General features: G+C 44.8%; 1 protein-coding gene across 1 annotated transcript in view; it reads left to right on the top strand.

Moving 5' to 3' along the window:
- MRPL39 (mitochondrial ribosomal protein L39) overlaps window positions 1–15,761 on the top strand; it is a 197,818-nt gene that overhangs the window by 86,982 nt on the left and 95,075 nt on the right. The window contains exon 4 of the mRNA XM_040338820.1: window positions 3,937–4,036. Coding sequence (XP_040194754.1) covers window positions 3,937–4,036 — 100 coding nt within the window. The remainder of the gene's footprint in view (window positions 1–3,936; window positions 4,037–15,761) is intronic.

Genomic DNA, 15,761 nt, shown 5'->3' with positions numbered 1-15,761 from the left:
TCCACCTGAAGAACAGACAGATGGACCCGTTCGTGAAAGGGGCCTAATACGTGTATATTACTATTAGGCTGGGTTCACACTACTACACTACTTTCATCCTACTTTGCTCTGCTACATTGGTCCTACATTTATCCTACATTGGTCCTACATCCATCCTACTTTCATGAACAGGATACTACTTTGGTCCGACTTCAATGATATTCAATGGGCCTGAAGTAGGATCAATGTAGGACCAAAAGTAGTACAGGGAGCATTTTCAAAGTCGGACCGACTTGTGTAGGACGCTACAAGACGCTCTCATAGGGAAACATTGAACACAGAGCAAAGTAGGATGAAAGTAGTGTAGTAGTGTGAACCCAGCCTTAATCTTATTTAATGGCTCTGTACTCATTGTTGTATTACTGATCTTTTACACAGCTGTGTGCATTGCTTCATAGAAAACAATGCACCTGTGTTCAGATCCGTAAAAAAGGTGGTGTTTTTTAGGTTGCTTGCACACTGCAGCGCTTCTACATCGCACTATGCACAGATGTGGGAACAGCTGGTTGTTAAGGATGCTGTTGGGTGATGGCCCCTAAAGCGGAGCTCCACCCTAAAGTGGAACTCCCGCTGATTTGGAACCCTCCCCCCTCCGGTGTCACATTTAACACCTTTCAGGGGGAGGGGGGTGCAGATACCTGTCTAAAGACAGGTATTTGCACCCACTTCCGTCCACACAGTCTCGGGCAGACTGCGAGCATGACCTCACCCCCCCCCCCCCCCCCGTTGTGTTCTGGGAACTCCCGGCTCCCAGTACACAGCGGGAGCCTATCGACAGGCGTAGCGCGACTCGTGCATGCGCCGTAGGGAACCGGGCAGTGAAGCCGGAGCCACTTCCTGGTTCCCTCACCGAGGATGGCGGGGGGGGGGGTGGGGGCAGCAGAGTGACAAGCGCTCGCTCGTCCTCTGCTGCGGACGGCGCCGGACTCCAGGACAGGTAAGTGTCCTAATATTAAAAGTCAGCAGCTGCAGTATTTGTAGCTGCTGGCTTTTAATATTTTTTTTTCAGCGGACATCCTCTTTAACAACCAGCTATTCATTGGTTGGTAAGGACACCAGCGGGTGGTTAAGATGCCGTAACCCACTGGCGTCCTTAACCCGTAATAATGCCCCCCCCCCCATACCTCCTTCATGGTCGGCATGCTTCAGCTCCTCTTGTGCAGGAGAGATGTTACTATGGAAGGGGGAAGGAGCTGGACAGTGGGTGGGTCAGCCTGGAGCATTGGTTCAAATAATGTGAGGGGGGTGGTGGGACTGGAGGAGCTGGATGGCTGCAGAACTCTAGTGCTACCCCAGCAGGGGATGGGAGGAGTGCGATGAGCCATTGTTTACATATCCGCTCATCGTTAAGGAAGCTGGCATGTTCCTGCTTCTTAACAATCACATACTTTCTGGTTGCTAAGAACACCAGCGGGTGCCCACTCCTTAACAATCTGCAGCTTTGTGCCATGTGACCCCAGAAACGCACCTAAAAACATACCCTGGGTGCTTTTTTTTGGTCCATTTCCCATTGACTAACATTTCACGTTCCTGATATGTGCCTGCTGTACCATGTACTTGTATGGAAAAAGTCTCCTGTTCACTTTGTGTTGCTTCCTTTGTGTGAAATCCCTGGTGTTCCTGCCAGTTCCTCTACTTAAGGCTGCATTCACACCTGTCGCCTGAAGCGCGACGCTCCAAAATGCTAGAGGGGAAAAAATCCATTATTCTCTATGGAGATGGTTCACATCTCCACTCCAAAACGCCTGACGCCGAGCGCCTGAAGCTCAAACAAGTTCCGGACCCTTTTTTGACGCGCAAATCGGGCGGTTTGGGCGTTTTTGAGCATTTGTAGGTCCCATAGAAAGTAATGGAAACGCTCGATTCAAGCAACTAGCGCGACAACGAGCGTTTGCTACGGGCGTTTTGTCGCTTTAATCAATAGAACATTTCACCCAGGCAGAAGATAAATAAAATCTACCAACATAGCAACAAGTGATGAAAAGATTATAATTTTTCCTATTGGATAAAATAAAAAATGTCGAAGTACAAAAACGTTGGACGACGCTGTATGCAAACGCGCAAATACGCATGAATACGCGCGACAAAACGCCGGAAAAAAACGCCCGAAGAAACGACCAAACAAGCTACGCTCAGGTGTGAATGCAGCCTTAAAAACTGACCAAAGTAAGCAGGAAAGCACATCTTGGTCTGTTCTCTATGTATGCTGGGAACTTGGTGTGCTCTCCTCCAATGATCAGACCTGTCCTGACACGCCTCCCCCCGCACAGCCATTCACTGGGAAGCTCAGTGTCCTGCTGCTTCTCCTCCCCCAGCTCTTATCCAGCCGAGAAGAGAGGCAACAGAAGAAAGGTGATCACTTTTATAAAAAAAAGGGAAAAAAATATATTTACAATTTTTTTAAATCTATACACAAATGTGTTACCTTTCATTTCTATTTCAGACTGAGTGGGTTGTTTTACAAGGTGATCATTTACAATCTCTTTAAATGGAAAGTCTTTGGTGCGCTTTTGCAGGACTTTTAAACTGCAGCTCCGCAATGTGAAAGGTAACATAGAATTGAAAGAGGAATACTTTTGATGAACTTTTGTCACGCTGGAAATGTGCCTTCTGCAGAAGTGCATAGGTGTGAAAGGGCCCCTATTCCCGTGTGCCAGAGGAATAAACAAGTACAATTTGTACAATAAGTACCGATATCTAAACCAAAGAACGTTTTTTTTATATATATTGCAGCTTACAAGTGCTATTTGTTCTGGTTCGTTATGTTTTTACACCCTTTTTCTCATGTATAATGTGCGATATTTCTTAGTATAACACTAAAACACATAGTAAAGCGGGACGGGATCTCCCACTTGGCAATCAGTTTGAGGTGATCTGTTCTCAGTATCTGCAGAATAGAAAGAGATGAGGATTTCCCCGAAGTCCTTGACACCTACTTGAGGAGTTTTTTTTTACTGACTTTTTTCACTGACTCTTACCTGTGGGAACCCTTTTTGAAAGTATTTAAGGACCCTGTTACAAGTAATACAGGTGAGCGAATTCAGATTCAAAATGACCAATGGTAATTTGCCAAATACAATTACAGTATATACCCGAGTATAAGCCGAGTTTTTCAGCCCCTTTTTTAGGGCTGAAAATACACCCCTCAGCTTATACTCGAGTCAGTGTACCTGAAGGGCTGTGAGCGTCCATTGTTTAAAAGTCAGGGCTTCCCCCTGGTCCCTTCCATGATGGGCGTTTCCCAGCAGACACTGTGTTCAGTGTTCCGCCTATCACGGCTGTCCTCTCATCCTTGGTCTCAGTTTCCTAGCAGACAATGTGTTCAGTGTTCCGCCTATCACGGACGTTCTCTTGTCCGAGGATGAGAAGACGACCGTGATAGGCTGCTGGGAAACGCCTATCGCGGAACGGGACCAGGAGGAGACCGTGACTTTTAAACAATGAATGGACACGGCAGCCTGTCAAGAATTTCTGGTACACTGACTCGGGCACAGGGAGGCTGCAATGGGCACAATGGAGTGGAAATGGGCACAGTGAGGTTGGGCACAGTGAGGTTGGGCACAGTGAGGTTGCAATGGGCACAGTGAGGTTGCAATGGGCACAGGGTGGTGTGCAAATGGGCATTGTTGACCCTCTTTTCCACTTACAGTAGCTGCTACATTCTCACCCTAGGCTTATACTCGGGTTGGGTAAAATTAGGTGCCTCGGCTTATACTCGAGTATATACGGTACTCCTAGTAACCAACTAATTTTAGTGTGATATAATCAATCTGTCTGATTGCCATAGGATTTAACCTTTTGGATAGAACTGTTCATTGCACTATTTTGACAGATAAGTCTGTATTAAGCCGGTAATGCTAGTAATAGGATTTCTAATTCCTTTCTCCTGGATTTTAGGCATATTGGCGTTCCTGTGCCGCAATACTGGGACATGTGTTAGAACAGGCTTTCAAAGAGGATTACATGGTGAATCTTGTCAGAGCTCCAGAGATACCAGGTGAGGTTTTCATTTTTTTTTATTTTTTTTTTTTTATTATTATTATTAATGAAAATGTTATTAAAAGGATACCCGAAAGCATGTCTGCTAAGTGTTGGCCAAAAGGGTAGAGATTGACGTATGAAAATGGACACCTCTGTGCTGCTGTTTAGTTTGCGTCTTCACTAACAAAACCGAGTGACATCCAGGTCCTGCAGTCTTCAGCGTCATACACACGATTGGATTTTCCGACAACAATTGTGTGATGGAAGGGTTTTGTCGTAAAATCCGACCATTTGTATGCTCCATTGGACAATTGTTGTCGGAATTTCCATCCGAAAAAAAATCCAAAGAACAAGCATGCATGCTCCGAACCAATGCTAACCATAAGACAACATTAGCAGAAGTTGCCCAAAGGGTGGCACTAAAAAGCAGAAAAAACACGTAGTTCCGTGTATGTTGGCTGAAAAAGCTCTGCCATCTGTATGCTTACCAAGTTCATGGCCAACCCCCTACTCACAAAATTCCACGGGTTTGTCAGATGAAAATCCCATTGTGTATACAAGGCTTATGATTTCTGTGAATTTAGTCATTTTACAAAGCTTTCTCATTTTATCTCGCTGTTACATATTTTGATTGCTTGGTGAACTTTGCTTAAGAGCCGGTTCACACACAGGCGACCCGACTTTGGGGGCGACTCGGCAAGGCGATCTCAAGGCGTCTTGAGAGGCAACTTGCAAAATGACTTCAGTATTGAAGTCAATGCAAGTCGCCCCGAATCACCCCCAAAGTCGTACAGGAACCTTTTTCTAAGTCGGAGCGACTTGCGTCGCTCCTATTAGAACGGTTCCATTCACTACAATGGGACGCGACTTGTCAGGCGGCTGTGTCGCCTGACGAGTCGCCCCAGTGTGAACCGGGTCTTAAGATTAGTGATTTGTAAAGTCTTTTTTTTTCTACAAAAATAACAAACATGTTATACTTACCTGCTCTGTGCAGTGGATTTGCACAGAGCAGTCCAGATCTTCATCTTCTTGGGTCTCTCTTCTGTGCTCCTGGCCCCTTTAACCTGTTAAGTGCCCCGATAGCACGCAGCTTGCTATCGGGGAACCCAAGCCGAGTCACAGCTCCCTGTGTCCGTACAGACACTAAGCTGCGGTCCGGCCCTGCCCCCTCTCTCTCCCTCTCTCATGTTGGTTAACTGACTTTGAGCGACAGCAGCGGGAGCCAATGGTGCCGCTGCTGTGTCTTAGCCAATCAAAAGGGAGAGTCCCAGACGGCCAAGACACTCGTGGACATCGCTGGACGGAGATGGGGCTCTGGCAAGTACGAGGGGGGCTGCTGCACACCAAAGTTTTTTTTTTATTATTTATCTGAATGCAGTAAGATAAAAAACCTTCTGATTTTACAACCATTTTAAAGTGGATGTAACCCCCCTCTCATCCTTTCTAAACTACTGCCATAGTGCTGATCTATAAGGATATAGATGCCTCCTGCGTGTATCCTTACCTGTCAAATGTCTCTTCTCTGTCTGTTATAAGAACTGAGAAACTGCAGATTCTGTGGGTGGATCTGTTGTCTGGAGCTCTGTGGGTGGAGTCGTGATGTCAGTAGACTCCCCGCCCACCTCTACACTCCCCCTTGTCAACATGCATTTTTTCCTATGTATTTCTCACACTAAATTCTGCTATGATCACTAGCATCCAGTTAAAATCCAGAAAAGTAACCACATGACTTCAGAAAAGGAGTGGGGGTGGGAATTAAAAAATAATGCCTGTCTCCAGGCTAGTGCATGAGATATGTAAATAACCTGTCACTCACAGCAAGGGGGCGGAACGGACCAAGGTTTTTCTCTGTAAGTCTGTTTTATTTCACTGAACAATAAAAGAGGATTGCTCAGAGCTGGATTAACTCTGTGTGGCAAGACTGGGCACAGATGTTAGGAAATCTTATTCTCTACATTGTGACATCAAAAAATAAATAAAACATTTGGGGTTTACATCCACTTTAAGTGCACTTATTCTTTTTGCACCCCCATACACCGAGTGTATGACACGGGAGCGTGTCCACAAGGTAACCCCCTCAGGATAGAGCTTCCCAGAGGGGGTTATCTATTGCGGGGAGGAGCCAATAGAGCGCCCGTGGGACCCCAGAAGAGGCCGATCAGGGCAACTCTGTGCAAAACTAACTGCACAGTGGAGGGAAGTATAATATGTTTATTTAAAAAAAAAAAGCTGAGAATGCATTGAGGTGAAGAACCTTGCGACTTTACAATCACATTAAAGTAAAGGTTTATTCAGGCTTCAAATTTCTTTTTCGTCCTAACATATCATAATCCCAATTGTACCTACTGTAGGACATCGGATGCATTAACTTTTTTTTTTTTTTGGATAATTACTCATGTACAGAAGCTAAAGACAGAAATAGACGTGGATCTGAAATAATAAGTGAGGGGCCTAGGTTGTGTTAATTAGTGCGGTTATTACAGAATGTTAATGAAAACAAGGAATTGTAATGACTTGGTAATTAGAGGGGTAGTGTAAGGTGGGCAGTGCCAGGGAATGGAGATTGCATATTGTGATCTCTCATTACACAGCCTCTACCCAGCATCTGTCATAATGAGACCTCAGCCTGGCTCACTTCATAATTAAATGTGCACGTTGTTTGTGTACTTCCAGCATGGTGAAATTCCTCTCCGTAATTGTCACTTTTCATATTGTTGATATGATTGGGGTCACAAACTCGTTTCTCTTTTTTTTTTTCCTTCGGTTTGGCATAACAAGCTGTTTGTTCATCCACACAATTCTTCTGACGCCTATAACTCTTAACTGCGTATAAAGTCACCAAAGTGTGCACAATGTTATCTGTCCCTTCCGCCATTTTGTGTCTATTGTCATTATCTATGCGAAAACTTTTTATTGGTAATGTGACATTATAGCTTTTTACACCTCATCATTAAATCTATATCATGCATATGCTAGGACCGCTATTGTGAAGAGTAATGTATTTTAATAACTGTATGCAAGTAATACTTGTACTGTTAGTATATAGTATACAAACAAATTGGATCATTTTATCCTTATTTGTGTGCTGATCAAACTGTCCATTAAAACAAGTGTTGGAGTTGGGACACTGACATTGCCAAGGGAGCTTACAACAGTTAAAGGGCTTGTCAAGGTTTGTTTTTTAAATTTTTGTATAAATAACAAACATGTGGCCCTAATCCTCCTCTTCTTGGGTCCCTTAGCAGTGCTCACGGCTGCTCCTCTTCTCAAGTGCCCCCACGGAGAACCGCATTCCATGGGGGCACTCATGCGGGCGCGCTCCCGAGTCCTGCTGACACAGACAGCAGGACTCTTCCCCACCAATGGCTCCTGCTGGTATCAATCCATCCAATGAGGACTCTGCTTGTTTTTGATCCCTTTGATTGCTGTCACAAGGAATGAAAACATCCCTTTTGACAGCAATAGGCATGTGACAGGTACTCTACAAGACCCCAAATCCCTCCTTTTGCTCTTGAAAGCATTCAAAACACCAAGATCTGCGTTACACTTTCCATTTTTTAAAACTGGCTTTAGGACTCAAACCAGGAGTGATGTCATGACGTTGCTTCCGGCTTACTACATCCGAGACCCGATCAAAGCCGATCCAGGCTCTCTTCAGGTCTCCAGCCAGCTGGTGTGTGCGTGGCTGGTCGTTCTGGTCTCTCGGTGGGACAGTAGAGCCTGGGCGAGCATTGGAAGGCGGTGGGGGGGAGGTAAGCCAAATGACTTGCTGGTATGTGATTTGACGGCAAGTGGTTAAAGTGGTTGTAAACCCACTTTTTCACTTTTACCTACAGGTAAGCCTATAATAAGGCTTACCTGTAGGTATAAAGAATATCTCCTAAACCTGTACGGTTTAGGAGATATTCCCCCCGCAATGCGGGCGGCGCAGGGGGGAATCCACGGCGAAAGGACCGGCAACTGCCGGACCCTGCCGATTTTAAATCTCCCGCGCGCACGCGCGGGAGTGACGTCATCGCCGCTCCAGCCAATCGCAGCGCTGGAGCGGCGATACCCGGAAGACACGCCGGAGCAAGATGACATCCTGCTCGGCGTGGACCAGGTAAGTGGTGGTCACCTCGTTCCGAGGTAAGTATTTCATAATCGGCTAGTATGCGGTGCATACTAGCCGATTATGCCTTTTGCCTTGCAGGTTTAAAAAAAAAAAAAAAAAAAAAAAAAAGTTTATGCGGTTTACAACCGCTTTAACGTGATACTAAACACACTGTTTAATTTACATGGTCCCTTCTATTTCTGTATGTCGATGAAGTCACTGTATTTTTTTTATAAAGAAAAACCAACATCTAAGCACCTTATTATTCGATATACAGCATACAGGTTTAACACTTCATAGTGTATCTAAACCCCAAAACACGGCGAGTCGAGTTAATGCCAAAGAGCTTAATTTTGTTCTCATCTAACCACAGCACTTTCTCCCAATCCTTCTCTGACTCATTTCGATGCTCATTGGTAAACTTCAGATGGACCTGTATAAGTGCCTTCTTGAGAAGGGGGACCTTGTGGGCGCTGTATTGTGTTACCAATGGTTTGTTTGGTGATTGCGGTCTCAACTGCATTGAAATCATTCACAGGCTCCTCCCTTGTAGTTATGGGCTGACCTCTCACTTTTTTCATGATCATCCTTGTTCCATGAGACAAACTCTTGCATGAAGCTCCAGACCGAAGGAGATTTGATGGTTATTTTGTATTTCTTCTGTTTGCGAAAAATCACTCTTAGGGCTCTTTCACACGGGACGCATCTGTGATGATCCGCTCTGTGAACCTCCGCTTGCTCAACAGGGATCGCTCCGCTGATCCCCTCTGAGCCGGCGGATGACAGGGCAGTCCCCGCATTACTTATAAATAGTTTAATAGCCAAAACCCCCTTTATAAGTCATATGTACTAAATATTTCAGTTAACAATGCTCAATAAAGTGCATAAATAACGTAGTCACCCGCTTGCCGGTCATGTGCCAGGGAGAGACGTCTGTGCAAACAATCGTATCTTCCTCCTGGAGTTCCTGCTACCGGTGACATGCAAACGTCACTTCTGGTTTGTCATGGAGATCGCGCATATGACGTGTTTCGTCACTTCCAACTTCCTCTGAGGGTGAGATGCTTTTTGGTCTTGCTCATGATGTAGAGGTTTGAATAGAAGAAACATTCTGTGGACAGGTGTCTATTATACACACGAGTTGTCGTTGGGAGCACCACCTTAAATTTGACAGGACTAATCTGTGTACCACATGAGCACATAGTGTAGACAGTCTTTGGGAACAAGAATTAGTGTTGGTTTGTAGGGGATCAAATACTTATGCAGTCCATACATGGCCGAATTTCGAAAAAAAAATATTTAAAAAATCTGAAAATGTGTGTGTTTTGTGATCCGATGGTGCCGACATTGATTTTGAAATTCGACCAACCGAACTTCAATTTCACCTCATGATGCTACAGAAAATGATTTTTGTAGCTGGGGATCCTCTTTTCTTTCCGGGGATTTTCTTTTCTTGCACATGCGCATTACTTTTTCCATTTAGATTTCTCGCACGATTCTACCATCATTGATTAAAAAATCGATAGTTTTGAAAAAAAAAATCCAAATTGTCTGATTACTGAAATTTGATGGTCGCACAGAAATCTGCTGTTGCTGCAGCCCACTAAATGGTGCGAAATACGAACGGAAATTCTTAAATAAGATTTTCAAAAGAATTTTTTTTTTCGAAATTCGACCTGTGTATGGGCCCGCCTTATTTTACTCATTGAACTGTAAGTGATAACATTTGTATTGTGTGTAATCTGGATTTTTCGGTCCCTAGCATTTAAAATACCGTATTTATCGCCCTATTATGCGCTCCGGCGTATAGCGTGCACCCCTAATGTAGCCCTGAAATTCTGGAAATTGTTTTTTTATACTTACAGTTTTGGTGTCTTGCAAGGGCGTCCGTCGGCGGCCTTGTCCGGTATGGCATCCTTCTGCGGCCATCGTGGTGTCCTCCCGCGCTGTCTCCGAGTCGAATCCCCGCTTCTCGCGCTGTGTTTGAACCACTCCGCCGACATATACCGAGCACAGTACACTCGGGTATAGTCGGGCAGGCTCGGCTCCTCTCGCGTAAAGGACGTACAGGACGTGACCACGAGAGGAGCCGAGCCTGCCCGAGTATACCCGAGTGTACTGCGCTCGGTATATGTCGGTGCAGTGGTTCAAACACGGCGCGGGTATCGGCGTATATCGCGCACCCATGATTTTGCCCTGATTTTAAGGGCAAAAAAGTGCGCGGTATACGCCGATAAATACGGTACAACTCTGATAACACTTATAGACCTATTATTTCCTTGTAAGTGAGCAAACTTACAAAATCTGCATGGGATCAAATAATTATTTTCCTCACTGTATAATGTTATTTTTATATGTATACACAAATGTTTTGCCTTTTTCATTTCACTTAATGGATAGTTTTACAAATTGAGGGTTTACATATACTTGAAGCACCCCTGGTATTTTTAGAAAAAAATAAATAAAATCTAAATATGGGCATGTGGAATTAAAGGGGTGGTTCACCCTAAAAACTACTTTTTCTTATTACACTGGCACCCCACATTACAATACGATTAAGGCTATTATTATTTTTTTGATGCTGTACATACCTTTGTACAGCATATTCACCCGTGGCATCCGGGTTGCGAGTCCCGCGGGAGTGGCCGTTCCTAGCATGTCTGTGATTGACGTTTTGCCCAAAAACGAGCTCCCCCCCCCGTCGCGTAAGCCGCGCCACGATTGGCGAAAGGAGCCGAACGGCGATGCGCAGTATAGCGCCGACTCGCCGTTCGGCTCCTTTCGCCAACCGTGACGCGGCTTACGCGACGGGGGGAGCTCGTTTTTGGGCAAAACGTCAATCACAGACATGTTAGGAACGCCCACTCCCGCGGGACTCGCAACCCGGATGCCACGGGTGAATATGCTGTACAAAGAAATGTACAGCATCAAAAAAAAATAATGGCCTTAATCGTATTGTAATGTGGGGTGCCAGTGTAATAAGAAAAAGTAGTTTTTAGGGTGAACCACCCCTTTAAATCATTCAAAGTAACATACAGCATACGTTGCATATTATACTAGAAGTACTAAACACATACACTTATAAAATCCAATATTTTGCTCTGGTGGCCCTTTTAACATGGGGAAACATGATCTAATGCTAGGTCTGCTTTAAAGAAAAATATACAGGATTTGATGTTGCGTAGATTGGTTCTATTGCTGGCAATAGAAGATTCTAAAGCAACAAGCTACAAAGCACCAGCAGATAAAGAAATGGTTTGTGTGCTGTAAGGATAGAGAGAGCTGTGAATTGCTCCCAGCAGTCTCATCCACTAGAAACATTACACTGCTCAGGAATGGTAGAATTGTCCTTTATATTTTATCGGCTGTGCTAATGTAATAAAAACCTGCTAGGCCATTTTGGTTTCAAGCCTATTCAGTTAAGCAGATCTTTCCTTAATACTGTATCGGAGACAGTTTCTTAAAGTGAGACTGGAATGATAGTAAATTCCCCAGCTTTGGTTGCTTAAAGAGGACCTTCCATTCCCCTCCGTCCCTACTCTATAACTACTTAAAGCGGGGGTTCACCCTATCGACAGGAAAAAAAAATTTTTTTTATCTTTTACCTTTAAATCAGGCACTGTAGCGCGAGCTACAGTATGCCTGTCCCGAATTTTTTCCCCCCATACTCACCTTGTAGTCGTCCATCGAAGATACCGGGGAATGGGCGTGCCTCTGGAGACGGAGGATGATTGACGGCCGGCTCTGGCGCGTCACGCTTCTCCGGAAATAGCCGAAATAGGCTTGGTCTTCACGACGCGTGCGCATAGCCTGTGCGCACGCGCCGTGAAGAGCCGAGACCTACTCCGGCTGTCTTCGGGGAGAGTGACGTGCCAGGGCCGGCCGTCAATCATCCTCCCTCTCCATAGGCACGCCCATTCCCCGCGGGAGCCGGAATCTACGATGGACGACTACGAGGTGAGTACGGGGTTAAAAAAATCGGGACAGGCATACTGTAGCTCGCGCTACAATGCCTGTCTCGATGGTAACATCATGGGATTGTGGGTGAACTACCGCTTTAAGGACCGAGACTCTTTCTGAGATTTGTTTACAAATTAAAAACATTTTTTTTTGCTTGAAAATTACTTAGAACCCCCAAACATTATATATTTTTTTCTAATACCATAGAGAATAAAATGACAGTCGTTGCAATACTTTGTCACAACGTATTTGCGCAGCGGTCTTACAAGCACACTTTTTTGGAAAAAAAATACACTTGTTTGAGTTAAAAAATAGGAGAACAGTAAAGTTAGCCCAATTTTCTCAAGTCGTCTTCCAGGACGGCACAATGAGAGATGACTGGCTCCACCTGACAGGAAACACAATCAATCAAGAGGTTAGAAACCCGCCCCTCCCCGTGCTCCTCAGTTTTTGATTGTGTTTGCCCACAACAAAATCGTTTGTTATTTTCTTATAGACCTAAGGCCTGGGGCTGGAGGCCGCATGCCTGGGAAGCCTCTGGGCCCAGCAGGACGATCTTGTCCTTCCTGGGGGGTATCCCTTTCCTTACTCGGGGGGGGGGGGGGGGGTGTCAACATTTGGAAGAGCTTCCCTCAGTACTGAAGGACCCTAGGTGCTGGGATGTACCTAGAACTTCAGGAGCCATTGTTCCTTCTTTTCCCACCTACCTATCTGGGTGTCCATTCTGGAGTCGGGTTGGCTTGTTCATCTGCTGGGAGGATTTCCCCTCTGAGAGTTGCTTCACAGGCATGGTGCTGCTCGCTGGTGAACTCCGCTCGCGCATTCTCTCAGGGATGGCGTCGCTCGGCGTATAGCACGCGGCGCCATCTTCCCGACGCCTGGAGGGAATGGTAGTTTCCTGCGCTAGCGTCGGAGGTGACGTTGCCGCTCTCCATGGCGGCGATGGCGATGCCTCAAGCTTCTCACAGCAGCTCAGAAGGCCAAGAAAGAAGGCGCAGATTCTCTTCTCACATGCATAAGGAGAGGAAAAAGAGAAAAGAAGATTGTCTTGTGTTCCATAGTATTTCACCGTGTGGCACAGCAGAAAATGCACAACAGTGGAGTTGGTGTTCGTTTCTGTGTGCATATTGATCTTATAACCGTATTTGGTGGTTCGTCAGAAATACGCAACGTAGAAGGTTGGGTCTTTCGGTGTTTATGGCCTTGTTCTGCTGTACATCAGTAAAACACCACAGTAAAGAGGGTTCCCGTCCTTTCTGTATTTATGTCCGTTAGGGTCTGCGTGTGCCTTAATGTTTTTACATATTGGCCTCACATCAGTAAACCAGACTGTGAGTACTGTTTGTCTACATTGAAGTTCAGATTTGGGTCTTTTCCCATATTTGATATGTTGGTTTAGCTAGCCACACTCAGATACACAACATTATTATCTATGCTTGTGTTCTTTCTGTATAAATCTACGTGCCCACAATCTATGACCTTTTATTATTGGCGATATTAATAATGCATGTATCACCATTTTTGTATTTCGGCCCTTTTTTCCTTGGAAGGGCCAAGAGTTCTGGCTGCAGATGTCGTATGTCAGAAATCCTGAGCCCCTTACATTCAGGGATGCCAGAACCATTTCATAGGGTTGAAGCCCAGTAGGGTTTATAGGACACTGGAGGAAGGCGATAAAGAATCACCCTGTTTAGTTAGAACTTGGGAAGTTCTGTTCAGAGGCGTATTATGGCCTGAAGATGAAGTATAAAGATGTATTCCCGACCGAATAGGTTACGGCTCGGTGCATGGCCTTCATTTCGCCCTTCTAGCAGAACTTGATGTTCCAGTATGAGTGTTCTACTCCTGCTATGGACTTTAATCTCCTGAGTAGGCACTCGGGTGTAAGTAAAGCCACAGATTGGGCATGCCTTAAACCCAGGGATCAAGTTTCTGTTAATCTATTTCCATTAATTTGGCTTCCCTTTAGTCTTTGCTGATGCAACAAAAAAGGTCTTTCAGGGGCCCCCTTTTTTTGCAGTTTTAATTCCCTGAATAGGGTAGTAAAACAGGACCTCCTATTGATCAATCTAGTGTCTTTGTCTTACAACACATGTCTCTGATTAATCTTTTTAGTGGCTCCAAGTAACACATACAGGCTCAACAGGCCATGATTGTTAGATGTGTGAGGCAGGCAACATTGCTAACCTACAAGTTTATCATGTTTTCTTGATTTCATCTTTAATGGCCCACTAGTTCCTGCATCTGAAGCGGAGAAGGCAGAGACATTGGTGGAGTAGACATGCAGATCAGCCGCAGGATCCAGCTGAGATACCTTCATCAAGCATATGGAGTGGAGGTAAAGGCTTACTGCAGAACCGAGGTTCTCCAAAAAGGTCTTGAAGTGGTCCCACCCTAAGGTAGGCCTGCAAGCTACTTGCTTCTCTCTCATTGTGCCGTCCTGGAAGACGACTTCAGAAAGTAACCAGTTACACTTAACGGTAACAGTGTTCCTGGGAAGTCTTCCAGAACGGCAGGCCCTCTTCCCACCGCTCTTGTTAAATATATTGGTTTGTATAGAGTTGTTGTGGTATATTTTCACTCCCGTGCACTGGTGTGGGTCTACACTTTGTCACAAACTGAGGAGCACGGGTAGGGGTGGGGTTTTTAACCTCTTAAATTATTGTGTTTCCTGTCAGGTGAAGCCAGTCATCTCTCATTGTGCCGTCCTGGAAGACTTCCCAGAAACACTGTTACCGGTAAGTGTTACTTTTTCATATTGTGAAAGATAATGTTACGCTGAGTAAATTGATACCCAACATGTCATGCTTCAAAGTTGCACCCGCTGGCGAAAAACTTTTACCCTTAAAAATTTCCATATGCAACGTTTCTACAGATTGCATGTTTTGAGTTATAGAGGAGGTATAGGGCTAGAATTATTGCTCTCGCTCCAATGATCACGGTGATAACTTAGATGAGTGGTTCGAACACCGTTTTCATATGCGGGCTCTGCTCACGTTTGCTTTTGCGTGCGAGCTCTTGGGAATGGATGCTTTCAGAATTTTTTTTGTTTTTATTATTTATTTTACTTTCATTTTTTTTTTTTTACACGGTTTTAAAAATTGGGTCACTTGTATTCCTATGTAATAGGAATAAATCCCTTGTAATAGAAAAAAGACGGGTCCTCTTAAATATGAGATCTGGGGTCAAAACGACCTCACATCCATATTTCAATGTTGGTGCCGTCACATGGTGGAGGATATTCTTGGATTATCTACATACAAGCACTTGAATCAAACAAAGCAAGTGGTAAGGAGGCAATACTACACCACCTCGCCGCTTGTCATATGTTTTCGGATGAGCAATCCAAACGCTGATTGCTCTTCAGAGACCTAAGAAAGTGTGAACGAGCCCTTAAAGTGACAACTCAAGTACGGCTTACATGCGCCTCTACCAAAGGTAGTTTATTCTGAACAAGAAAACTTTTAATCCTGGAAGCTTCACACTGAGACGACTGTCTTGTATCTGTGTAATGAAAACAATAAGCAGCACATTATTAAGAATTGATGAAATCTCTGACGAGAATGCAGAATTATGGGATGAAATGCCATACATTATTAATGAATAGCAGATTTACAAGCAGGATAAGCAACTTGCAACAGTGCCAGCTACATCTGCCATCCCCAAGCTCGTACTTTGAACACAAAAT

This window comes from Rana temporaria, chromosome 2, assembly GCF_905171775.1.
Source record: "Rana temporaria chromosome 2, aRanTem1.1, whole genome shotgun sequence".
Classification (NCBI taxonomy): domain Eukaryota; kingdom Metazoa; phylum Chordata; class Amphibia; order Anura; family Ranidae; genus Rana; species Rana temporaria.
The sequence above is the reverse complement of the archived record's forward strand: the minus strand, read 5'-3'. Positions and strand labels throughout refer to the sequence as shown.